This window comes from Citrus clementina, unplaced genomic scaffold (assembly GCF_000493195.1).
Source record: "Citrus clementina cultivar Clemenules unplaced genomic scaffold, Citrus_clementina_v1.0 scaffold_9, whole genome shotgun sequence".
NCBI classification, from domain to species: domain Eukaryota; kingdom Viridiplantae; phylum Streptophyta; class Magnoliopsida; order Sapindales; family Rutaceae; genus Citrus; species Citrus x clementina.
Window position 1 is genome coordinate 30,978,679 of NW_006261964.1, and position 12,496 is coordinate 30,991,174.

The following is a 12,496-nucleotide window of genomic DNA, read 5'->3' on the forward strand; positions in this document are numbered from 1 at the left end:
AGAAATGCCTCTCTTCTATTTGCCACCTAGAAGTTGCTGATATTGCTGTATGCGTATTTCTGATCGTGATATTAAAACTTATGAACCAAAAGCAGATTCTTTGTATTTTTTTTCTTTTTGAATTCCCTTCACTGTAATCTGTGATGGCCTCTTTATTTGGCTTTTAATGTGTTTATTAAGTTTGTTTTCAATTTCCACCAATTGTTTGCCCCTTTTTAATTTTTTTTCCTTCTCTCTTATTGTTATATTCTTTTCCCACGGCGCGAGGGATTTAAGCCCATGCTCACATGTTCAATATTGTCTCTGCCCATTATCTTAGCTATCGTGGCTGTCAAAGAGATGGCGGCGATCTGGTGCGATGCTTTTGCTTTATGTTCCTTCCTATTACTCTTATGGATGGTTATAGAATTCTTTTGCACTATTGGGATTCAGTTTTTCTAGTTTTATTAGTTCAGGTATCTGATAACGTTTGTTTTGTGGTTTTGTAGGCCTAGTGTGAACAAATCCAGAAGCTGTCTTTTTGGCCGTAGGTAGAACTTGTGTATGGCCCGGGCCTCCATGAGTATAAAACTTGAACAGAATGCTTACTGATGAGGGGATGTCAAGGTTTCCCACCCATTAGTTTTGCATCTTTATGATAACCAGTCTTTAGTTTTTGAGATGTTATACTTTTGTTGATCAGTGAAAAATGATTTCATTTTCAATAGTGGTCTACTTAAATCTCATGATGCTGAATTTTTATTTTGATCTGAAAATGATCATTACCAATAGCCAACTACCTGAAATAGACTTTTAAGTGATATTTGAAGATGCAGAATTGACCAATTGCACAAACTATCCTGCGTCTAATGAAATTCAGACTACACTCCCCATTGATCTTTGATTAGGAATTAAGTTGGATTTGTGAAGTGGGGATTGAAACTTCAGCAAAAATTTAGGGGCTAGGCGTCAAATATAAATCCATCATCTAGTTGGTTGCTTCTATCTCGAATCCCTCTCACCTTGGGAGAGAAATTTTAAGCGAGTTGAAAGGAACATTTTAAGCCATTAACATTATATAATTTTAGTGAACCTGTCAAATTAGATTGGCTTATCTAATCTTAAAAAACATACAAGACAATAACAAAGAAAATTAAGTTGTGTTGTAAATGTAAGGAGAAAGGCGAAATAATCTGTCTTACATATTACAATTGTTACAAATATTTCATAACAAAATATTTGTTATTATAACTATAAATTGTTTGTGATATGTGATGCGATATTTTAGAAATGTACAAAAAAAAATAAAGATTGAGAAGTGCAGTACGGACCCACAAAATTATGTCACCGATGCTAAGAGGGACAGAGAGGGAACTCAATACTCACCTCACGAAAATAAATTTTGGTCACGTGCGTGCACTGGCGTTTCACGTGACCCTACAGAAGACAACCGCTGATTTCCACGTGCTATCATCAGCAGAAAACACCACTCCAACCAATTTCCCAGAACGCCATCATTGTTTTGATTTAATACCCAAAATACCCCCACCAACATTCGCAGGCTTTTCCCTCAGACGTCACAGTCGTTTGCGCGAGTGCCTTTCTCTGGCCCAACGTCCAGCAGCTTTCATCCACGTGGATATCGTGAACATCCCATTATGAGTCAGAACCCTTACTGGACGACACGTGTCATCGCACAGATACCCGCAGAAGTCTCCTCGGTGTCCGAAAGTTTTCCAAGACTTGAAAATAAACATTCAAAGGGCTCTCTCCGTCCCTCCCTCCCTTTTTAAGTTTAACCTTCACTCTACTTTCTCTCTCTTAGGGTTTCTGCTAACTCAATAAGCTCTTCTTGAAGATTCAGCTCGAGCAATCAGTGGGTAATTTTATCTTCTCGTTTTGATTAATGGGTTATTTTCATTTTTGCCATTTCTTTATCATTTTTATGTTGTTTGTGTACTCTCTTTGGTTGGTCTGATGAACGAAAGAAAGGCAAAATATGGATTGTAATGAACTGTTGTTTTCATTTATTGTGTTTTATGTTAGCTTGTGGTCTATGATTAGCTATTTTTGAGGTTAAGTAGTTGAAAAATGTCCATTTTCTGCTACGAAGTATGCTATTAGAGCTTTTGTTTCGGCTAAATCAGTGTCTCATTTGTGCAAGATTTGTGCCTTGATGCTTTGCACTGCTTTGTTTAATTTCATTTAGCTTCAAACGTTTGGTTTTGGTGGTTGATCGTTCTTGATTTTGCTCAGTAAGTTTGGGAAAGTGAATAACTACGCAACCCCCCCACCCAAAACAGAGAGAGAGAAAAAAAAGCTTTTAATGGGTTATTTTTGCTAGAATTGGGGTTAGTGCCTATATTTATTTTCTATGTTACCTGTGATTGTTGTGTTTATGTGCATGTATATTTAAGCAAATATGCTCTGTACATGAGTTTTGCATGAGCAACTTTTCCCAGTTTAGAGCTGGAATTATTCCATTGTTTGGAGCCAATTTTGTTGTAAACCATTTGATTTGTGACAATTGGTGTTTTTATGGTGCTTCATATGTTTTTATTTGGTTGACTTTGGTATTAGCGGGATAGAGCAATTCTAGATAAATCCTTAGAAGGGTACTTTGCATCAGCAATATCCTTAGGTGGTTTTCCGACAAACTGTTGGAAAGGAAAAGGAAATATAATTAAAATATTCTTTAGCTTCCTTTCCTTAGCGGTGGTTTTAACACCCCCCCCCCCCCAAAAAAAACCACCTCAAAAAATAAAAAGCTAAAAAAGGGAAGAAAACTACTAATTACAATCTTCCTTCTATCGTGCTTTCTATCATTTATGTTTTCTTTTGAGCTACCTTTTGGCACTTGACTAGTAATTTGTTTAGTACTTGTCATTCTGATATGAAACTTCTGCAATTGGCTCGGTATCTGAATTTGTTATTCAGTTCTATGTTGCACTAGAATGGTGGTTATTAATTCTTTGGTAGAGATGAAGAACGGGGGGCTTCTTGACCTGAACTCTGTTTATCCAACTTTGTGGAATTAAAGAGCATGGTTGGAATTGGTCTATCTTGGATTTTCACCAATAATTTTCTTTAAATTCCTCTATGTAATATAATTTCTTTTGTCGTAGATTCTGAATTTTTTGTGCCTGTGGATTGTGAGACTTGTCCTTGATGCTCCATTACATGGTTCATTTGGCTTATAGTAGTATTGTTGGTTTTATGTGATGACATGATTCCTCACGAATTTTTTTTTTTTTTTTTTTTGGCACTTTTTTTGGACAGGGAGCTACATGTAAATAGCTCTTGGAAAACCTTTTTATCTTGAAAGATATATGTATAACTAAAACTGAGTGTAAATTAATCCACCAAGAAATAGGAGAAACAAAAGTGATTGATATGGGGAGTTGCCAATCATCTTCTCTATGCTTTAGTGATAACTTATGGTGTAGGTTTGGAATTAGACATTAGGATTCATCTGAGGAAAAAATATGTTAGTCTATCCAGCCTTACAAAAATGTAATTTGCTGGGAGAGTTAATACTTGTTAATAAAGGGATGGTTCATGATAATGGATGGATGGAAGAAGTTACCCAAATGAGTTATTGTGTTGAAAGAATGGATCAGCTGCACAAGGACTGACTCATAAAAAAGTTCTAGGAAAAGTCTGAGAATACCATACATTCTAATTGAGGAGTTTCTCATTAAGATCCAGTCTTTAAATTTTTTTCACTACTTTTCTAAGATGAAAAAAAAAGAACACAGTGCATTACAAATTGGGTGGTTAGTCCTTGTACCTACATAAGAGCTCCATGTTAATACCGTCTTATGAAAGAATGGTGGGTTTGGGGTCAGTCAAAAGTTTGTGGCTGGTGCTTGTGAGACTGGCCTGGTATTAGTTAGAGTGTGTCGTCTCCTTCACTTTTGTTCATGGTGGAGCTACTACTTTCATTCATGTTTGACCATAAAGAAGTTAGTTGCTCTTTACATTTGTTAAAAATTATAGGGCCTAAGAAATCCAAGTTGACAACTTCTTTTGGCCAGAGTCTTGCATATCCGCAAAGAGGTAATAATCTAGGGTCCTCTGAGGTTTTACAATTAATTTGACAAACTATTGTTATTCTTCTGGATGCAATATGTCTGAAAGACTGCAATTGTTTAAAATGAGTTCCTTCATGAATTTGTTGATAAGTTTGCAAGTGAACTTTGAGAATATATGTTTCCCAACATAAAAGGAAATGCAATGAAGCTGGATGATTTTACCTATATGCTTAATTGATTTGGTGCTTTAATATTAGTGAAAATTTTCCTTACTAAGCTTGTTAAATTGATTCAGCATGTATATGGTGTTGGCTTGATTTGAACATAACTTGAAACTTACACTGAAATAAGTTTGTTTGGTCAGGCATACTGAAAACATCATTTTTCTTGTCCAAATAGTAAACGAACAAATTTGAAAAACTTTTTGATATTGCTAGCTCGTACAATGCTAATTTGGATTTTCCTTCTAAAGCAACGTGAGGCACGATTGTTCTTTATGAGTGTACTTGTGTTAGGGTGATGTTTTGCCTCATATTGACACTGTATTTTGTCTGCAACGTTAAATTGAGACTCAGCATGCATCTTGTTGCATTGATCTTTTGCAGTATTGTGATGAGAATATAGCTTGAAGAGGAAAAGTTTTAAAAAATTGGGCATGGATCAATCAGATCAAACACAACAACAACAACAGCAACAGCAGCAGCCTGTGATGGGGGTTGTAGCTGGTGCTGGTCAGATGTCATATCCTCCCTACCATACGGCTCCTTTGGTGGCTTCTGGTACTCCTGCTGTGGCCGTCCCCTCCCCAACCCAGCCTCCATCTACTTTCGCCAGTTCTCCGCACCAGCTTGCCTACCAACAAGCCCAGCACTTTCACCACCAACAGCAGCAGCAACAACAGCAGCAGCTTCAGATGTTCTGGTCCAATCAAATGCAAGAAATTGAGCAAACGGCCGACTTCAAGAATCACAGCCTCCCACTTGCTAGGATCAAGAAAATTATGAAAGCTGATGAAGATGTGAGAATGATTTCAGCAGAGGCCCCTGTCATATTTGCCAAGGCTTGTGAGATGTTTATTTTGGAACTAACTCTGCGGTCTTGGATCCACACAGAAGAGAATAAAAGGAGAACACTGCAAAAGAATGATATAGCGGCTGCCATTTCAAGGACTGATGTTTTTGATTTCTTGGTGGATATTATTCCTAGAGATGAGTTGAAAGAGGAGGGACTTGGGGTCACCAAGGGCGCTCTTCCAGTGGTAGGTTCACCTGGTGATATGCCCTTATACTATGTCCCGCCACAGCACCCCGTGGGGCATACAGGGATGATCATGGGAAAGCCAGTCGATCAAGCAGCACTTTATTCTGGCCAGCAGCCTCGACCTCCTGTGGCTTTTATGCCATGGCCTCAGAGTCAGAGTCAAGCACAACAGCAGCAGCAACCTCAACAACAGCAAAATGACCCTTGAATGACTTATCGAAGCTTTTGAACATTAACAATGGATCTGATCCGAGTAGTGTGTGTTTATCTATACTAATTAAGTGGTAGCTGTAGTTTTAGTTTGGTAGTAGTTATTATCAGACACTCAAAGACAGTTTGTGGATTAAGTCAATTCCATTCTGTTGTGATAGGGTTAGCACTCAGGTGGATCATATTATCTGCTCTTCTTTTAAACTAAAACTTTTGTATTATCTGCTCTTCTTTTAAATGAAGTGTCTCTCTCACAGGGTGGGCTTTTTCTCTGACAGAAGAAAGGATAATGGCTTGCTTATTTGAACTTTGGAAAAGAAACTACCGGAGAACTTTTGAGTTCAATGTCAATGGTGGTGTACTCATTCGGCGTGCTCTGCCTTTTGTGTTACATTATTATATTGTTTTTTATCACGAGTTTTTCATACCACACACAAAATCAGATTCAAATGGTAGCTCTCGTCACTAGTGCGCAGATTAAGGGCGGCGCGGCGCCATCAAGTGGGTGGTATAATGAAAGCACATTGAGGCATGAGGCGTTTGGAACAAAGCTGGCCATCACACTTGAGCAGAGCTAACATTCGAAATGACCAAAGAAGAGAACAGCATGCATTCTAGCTTTAAAAAGCACTAAATTAATATAAATTGAAAGAAGCGATCACCTCACAGATGATGATCAAATTCAGCTTTCGGTAATTACTGTAAAACATAAAAGAAAACCGCTTCAATTAAATAATGGTTGGTTGGGCGGATTAGAATGAAAAGGAAAAAGAGCTTAAGCTGTTAAGCAATTAAACATCATCATCATCTGGATCAACGCCCTCAAAAGCCCACTCATACTCCTTCCTGGCCGCTTCCTCCTCCTCGGGCGTGAAATCGTTTTCAATCCCAAAAAACTTCCTGACGTACTCGACGCTCTTGTTCTTGATCCTGTTGGCCACAGTCTCCGTCAAATAGTCCAACATGTCCTTGATATTCAAATAATTCGCCACCAGAATCATCTCCTTCAACTCGTCGTTGCTCTTGCTCTTCCCAAACTCCTCGTTGAACGTCTTCACCTCCTGCTTCGGCGACCTCTTCTTGCGAAACTCCACATGGGCCCTACAGAATTCGATTATGTACGACAGCGGCGCCGCCGACACGTTCGGCAGCGGCACCACCGTGTCCTCCGATGCGTCGTCGTTCTCGTCGAAGAAAGACTTCACGATCTCGAACTCCATCGCCACCGGCTCCTCCACCTCGAATAGATGCCCGTCCGCCGTCTTCAGCGATATTTTCTTCGTTGCCTGAGCGGAGCAAGAGGACGACGATTCTTCTGCCATATTGCTCTTGCCTTCGCTTTGCTTGGAAGGTGTTTGATTAAATTACAGTTAATTGACAAAAAAGCACAAAAGTGATTGTGATGCGTGCTGGACTGACTGTTGGTGGGGAATTCCATACTTATATATAATAGTAGGGGCCTAGATGGTAATTGCCAATTGGGGTGATTTTTGTTTTCCAATTTTACTTTTTTTTTCACTTTTGGGGAAATATTATTATTTTGTGGTTAAAGAAGAAGATCAGGACGAAATGAAAGGAAATTAATGGCCTTAAATTCATTCACTATGTCAAGTGCACTACTCTCTCCTTGACTTTTACCAAGTTCAATGTGCTAAATTTAGTTTGTAATTAAAAATATTTGATTTGGTGAAAGTTTGTGGAAATTGCTCAAAATGAAGGTCAATGCACAAACAAAACCATCTTGCCATTTTTCTTATTTTATTAGAAAAAAGAAGACATGAAACAATTAATTAAAGGCCATGGCTACTTTGAAGCTACTCTAAGATAAAATACAAATCATAATTACGCGTGCAAAGTGATAAATAGTAAAAAATTCATTATAATTTTGATCGTATGATTATGAAGAGATGATTTACCTTAGAGCGATTCCAACATATCCTTAAACCAACAACTATTCCAATCACAGTCGATTAATATATGGATGACTTGTCAATCGCTCATGAATATGGCACTTGACATGTCAGTTGTGCGTCATTTGTCTCGATTGTCTATTAATTACAGAGCCACTGAAATATTTACTGGTATTTACGTCCTAAACACTCAATTTTTTTTTTTAGTTCTAAAAAAAAAATAAATAAATGAAACACTTTTGTAAATTAACTCTAATTGTAACGACAACGTAAAAAGTTTGAATTAAAATGATTTTTTGGGTTTGGATGTGGTTGGGAACTTGGCCCCCCAAAAAAAGGATTTTACGTTGAGCATAATTTTCTGTCTCAATCTCATCGCCACTTAATTTTTACTTCAGCATATCCATTAATTTAGGGTAATTTTTGAAATAATTAGTACTTTTTGTAATTTTAGTTTTGATGACAAAGTTAAAATTAAAAAAAAAATCCAATGTCTACATATTGTATATACAATGGAATATTGATAAATTGATAACTTCAATTAAATATTAACTTTTGCCGTGTCCCGACTAAGGCCAACATGAGAAATTAATAATTTGATAAAATTGATTTGAAATTGGATCTTTAACTCTTTTTGTAATGCGAAATTTTTGTTTGTATTGTCATTTTTTAACAAGTGCGAGACGGACTCTGTATGTCGTCTTTAATACAAAAAAGATAAAAACTCTACAATGATTTAACTGTTACCATAAGCAACTAACTACTATTCATATAAAACATAATATGTACTAAATCAAGGTAAATATATAATATAAATGTGATCATATTTTTCAAGAAGAAAGAATTTTTTTTCATAAAATAAAAATTTATTAATTTATCACCATATTAATATTAGCTCAAGTAATAGATATTTTACCGTCCCAATGCTATTAATTTATCGATATTTTCCTTTCCTGTATGTTACAAAGTTGTATTCAAATGTTGACAGTAGGCTCCAAAAAATAAAGTGCTAAAATGAAAAGACTCGTAATGGATTCGAAACATAAGAAGCTGAAAAAAGGGGGGAAAAAAAAAACACTACGATAAAGGGCATCTAAATAAAATCCTAAACACCCATTAGTAATTATTAAATATATATTCACCATCTAAAAAGTCTTCTCTTTAATCTCCTTATCATTAACCGAAAAAACTCTAATTATATACTCTCCTCAATTACAGTCAATAAGATTCAAGCCTGGAATGATCTCCTCCTTCCCGGGTATCTAACATAATTAGCATCTACACTCCACTCCGTCGTCCCTTGAACGTACGGCGCCAACAAGAGTATCGATCGTCTCCGTTAACAGAGAACTCTCTTTCTCCTCAACAACGCCAATTAACATTGATTTCCTTCATCTCCTCGAAACTCATACAATTTCTTAGAGAAACCATAAAGTCGTTCATGGAAAACTTTTTAGCTGATGTTTTATCAGTTGGTCTCCACAAGTGGCTACACACGTACTTTTGTTACACATGCAAATTTTGGCAAACCGCAAACACTAACTCACAAGTTCATTCACCGTAAAATTAATTTCTTAGGTAATCTCCACCCAATTAACTCACAAACTTTGGCAATGGCAACGAATCCGAGACGAGTGGCTTCAGTGGAGGCAACTTCACCATCTCTAACGACTACCCCACAAACTTAATTAAGCGGATTCGGCCCACTCTTGGTGATGATCTTCCAATGGACGTACGCCCTAATTAACATGGCTTTTTGAACTAAGATTGCAGATTGAGAAATCATTCTTCTAAATTGTGAATGCTCATAATAATAGATGGACTGTTTCTGAAATTTTTGAGTTGAGAGAGAAATGAAAAATCTGATATTTTGGTTCTTAAGTTCTATTCTTCCGACATTGTCACATTTGAGTCCATCCATTCTGTGCCTATTCAACGTAGGGCATTGGTTTCTTGAACTTTTTGAGTTAAACCGGCCGGATGGATGCATCTATATATCATATTATGATTAAACAAACAAAAAATTGCTAAGATTGATTCTCAATAACCCATTATTTGAAGTTAAAACTACAAATTGAACAAAACAAAAATCAAAATCAGAATTTTTGAAAATAAAGCTAGCAATTATACATTTAATATATATAAAAAATAGTAATCAATCTTGATCAACGCCTTCAAACGCCCACGGACACTGTGCGCGAAGCTCGGCCTCTTCTTCTGGAGTGAAATCATTCTGAATGCCCAAAAACTCTCTCACGTACTTAACGCTCTTGTTCTTGATTCTATCAGCGGTTACGTCACACAGCACATCAAGCAAATAATTGACACCCAGATAATTCGCAGCAAGCATCAATTCCCCTAACTTGTCATCACTCAGGTGTCTGGTAAACTGATCGTCAAAGGCTTTAATAAGCTTTTTTTGCACGGGTTTAGCGCTCAACTCAAGGCGTTGCTTAACGTAAGGTATCAATTCGCTGAGAACAGCAGCAGAGACGTCCGGCAGCGGCACGACGATCGCTTCATCATCAGCCCCCTCCGAATTGTCTTCCAGGAACCCCTTCACCGGCTCAAACTCCAAGGCAACATTCTTTTCCACATTCAACGCTTCCCCGTCTGAGCTTTTTAGGGCTATTTTCTTCTCGCTGCTGCTGCTGCTGCTCGACGATGATGATGATGCCATTGTTAGTTGCGACAGACAGAAAACGGAAATAACTAGGGCCAGGGTTTTATCGGGAAGCTGCTAGGATTTCGAAACTTGGAACTTATATTAGAAGCTGTGAATGATTTGATGCAGAAGGAGTAATAGGAAGGGGACGTATATATATGTATATTGTGCTAATTCTTTTTAGTTCAACTCCTGGTTTGATTTGAACTCCTTTTCTTATAAGGATAGTTGTCCGTTTTTCTTCCTTTAAGGACTTTATCTCAGATTAGGGTTCATCCTTTAGTTACGACATTTGATGAGTAACGTTGTAAATCATAAATCTTTTGAAATTAGGTAATTAAACATATTATGATGCAAAATTTTTGGTGGAAATCTGATTAATTTCCTTGTTAAAAGTGTGAAATTAATGCATAGATGCATTAATTAAAATATATAATCGTCGAATCAGATTGATTGGTCGTTAATAAATAAAAAAAATAAAAGAAATTGAAACTTACTTATGCACTATCACTAAAAGACACATGACAGAAGATTTTAAAAAAATCATAAAAGATCAGATCATGAGAGAAGATTAAGCTTAAGAAGCAGCAGCTCTCCGATCACCGCAATAGTAAGCGCACGATCTAACCAAATCCTCCAAGTATCCTGTTTCTTCCGTCTTGTAGTCCAGACCATTAATTTCTTTAGCTCTTGCTAATGACACTTCTTCATCAGCAGCAGCTTTAAACCTTTTGTGATGACCTGACTGATCCTGTTCATTTCTAGCAGCAGATACCACCGGCGCAATAGCAATATTAGCACTCGCATACTGTTCTTGCATTCCATTAACAACCCGCTTATCATCATCGTCCTCCAAATCCTCTAAACAAATGCAGAGATTGGGATCAAAATAATCATAATCTGCATTTATTGCATCTTCAGATAATGAGAAAAGATTCGGAAGATTTTCAGCAAAACTCCAGTAGCTGTCCGATAGCTCAACTTCACTCATGTTTCTACTCACATGATTATCTGTAGGTACCATTGGCCCCGCATTACTATCATTCCTATTCTCTTCTTCATTCTTCACTTTCTTTTTGATCCGGCAAATAACGTAATCGCATTCGGCTTTAATTTTCATCTTGTAATACTGTTTCAGTACGTTGCCACCCAGCCGGTATTCATGCATCGCCCATGTTGTACTTCCGGCTTCATCATGTTCACGATGATCATCACAGCAGCATTTCTTTGGAATAAAGCTAAAGTTCTTTCTAGAACCTATAAGCACCTCATTATTATGACTGGTACCACTGGATGAGGATGACGACGACGACGATCAGTGGATTCCATTATCCTTTTGTGACTTCCATGTGCCACACTTTGTTACTCTATCGATTCTTACACCTTATGAATCTAAAAACCTGAGAAGCACAATGCATAAACAAGGTCGATTTGAGAGTCAACGGAAATAATGCAATCTCACTAACAGGTCATAAACTATAAGGTAAGGTTAATGCCTCGCCAAAAGTAATACCATCCAAATGATTTCTCCGAAATCCTATACAAAGACTGCCATCATTGGAGCAGTACCATGAAATGGTTATTGAAGAAAACAAAAGAAAAATGTTTTATGTCCTGAAGCTGTTTATTTGAAGATTGTGGGTAGAAGATGAAGATGAAGGATGAGTGCCCAGGCAGTTTGCTTTTCAGTGGGTCTTCTGGACGAAAGAGAATTTAGTCACGTTTTAAAATCACAATTTTAATATGTATGACAGTTTGCTGTCGATTGCTTCTCTTGATTTCTATTCTATGTGTTATATACCTATTTCTTGTTTTATATTATGCGCGCGCGTGTGTGTAATATTCAAAATAAAAATGATAATAATAATTTCCAAACTAAAAAGTACTTAAAACCACTTATCAAAGTTTATTATAGAGTAGACACAGTTGTGCTTTCACTCATTATGGGAACACGTTATGTTACTTGAAATCTTCTTCAGCCAGTTCTAAATGCTAAGTACATGTTTCTTGATTTGATCTAATTAAGTTAACACTATCACTAATTTTAATTTTATTTTATGTTTTCTATCACATCTCTGTATATTTGCATGCCGTCAAAAAAATGCATAGTTTTAAATTAATTAACTCGTCATGAAGACGGATCGAATGTAAAATGTATATAAGTGATTGAGAATCCATCAATTGTTGCATTGTTAACACATTAGTTGGTCACTTGCACAAACTGAAGTTTTAATATACAAACTGATGTTAGACAAACCCCCAAGCAAACAGCCTGCTCCTCTTCGGGGCGTTTAATCATTCTCGTTCTCAAGAAGCTTTCTCTCTCGTGGATTCAACGCTCCTGTTCTTGATTCTTTCAGCCACAAGCGTTTGTTACCGAATCATACGGATTCTTTGCACGAAGATAATTCGCTGCGTGAAACAGCTTGATTATCTTC

General features: G+C 37.0%; 4 protein-coding genes across 5 annotated transcripts in view; 2 read left to right on the forward strand and 2 right to left on the reverse strand.

Annotated features, from left to right (window-relative positions):
- LOC18033156 (DEAD-box ATP-dependent RNA helicase 42) overlaps positions 1 to 704 on the forward strand; it is a 4,557-nt gene extending 3,853 nt beyond the window's left edge. Inside the window, exon 3 of the mRNA XM_006422216.2 lies at positions 489 to 704. The gene's annotated coding sequence lies outside the window, so the exon portion shown is untranslated. The remainder of the gene's footprint in view (positions 1 to 488) is intronic.
- An 833-nt stretch (positions 705 to 1,537) lies between these two features.
- LOC18033512 (nuclear transcription factor Y subunit C-2) lies at positions 1,538 to 5,656 on the forward strand. 2 transcript variants are annotated; one of them, XM_006422218.2, is made up of 2 exons: positions 1,538 to 1,859; positions 4,619 to 5,656. In XM_006422218.2, exon 2 carries the CDS (start codon positions 4,669 to 4,671, stop codon positions 5,479 to 5,481), a length of 813 nt encoding a protein of 270 aa, XP_006422281.1. In that variant the 5' UTR covers positions 1,538 to 1,859; positions 4,619 to 4,668; the 3' UTR covers positions 5,482 to 5,656. The 2 variants fall into 2 exon arrangements, with proteins under 2 accessions (XP_006422281.1, XP_024036481.1); XM_024180713.1 differs by having other exon boundaries at positions 1,571 to 1,855.
- Positions 5,657 to 6,070: 414 nt separating this feature from the next.
- LOC18032873 (SKP1-like protein 14) lies at positions 6,071 to 6,945 on the reverse strand. The gene has a single exon (XM_006422219.2). It carries the CDS (start codon positions 6,803 to 6,805, stop codon positions 6,275 to 6,277), a length of 531 nt encoding a protein of 176 aa, XP_006422282.1. The 5' UTR covers positions 6,806 to 6,945; the 3' UTR covers positions 6,071 to 6,274.
- A 2,603-nt stretch (positions 6,946 to 9,548) lies between these two features.
- Positions 9,549 to 10,242, reverse strand: LOC18032575 (SKP1-like protein 1A). The gene has a single exon (XM_006422220.2). It carries the CDS (start codon positions 10,071 to 10,073, stop codon positions 9,549 to 9,551), a length of 525 nt encoding a protein of 174 aa, XP_006422283.1. The 5' UTR covers positions 10,074 to 10,242.
- Between the last annotated feature and the right edge of the window lie 2,254 nt (positions 10,243 to 12,496).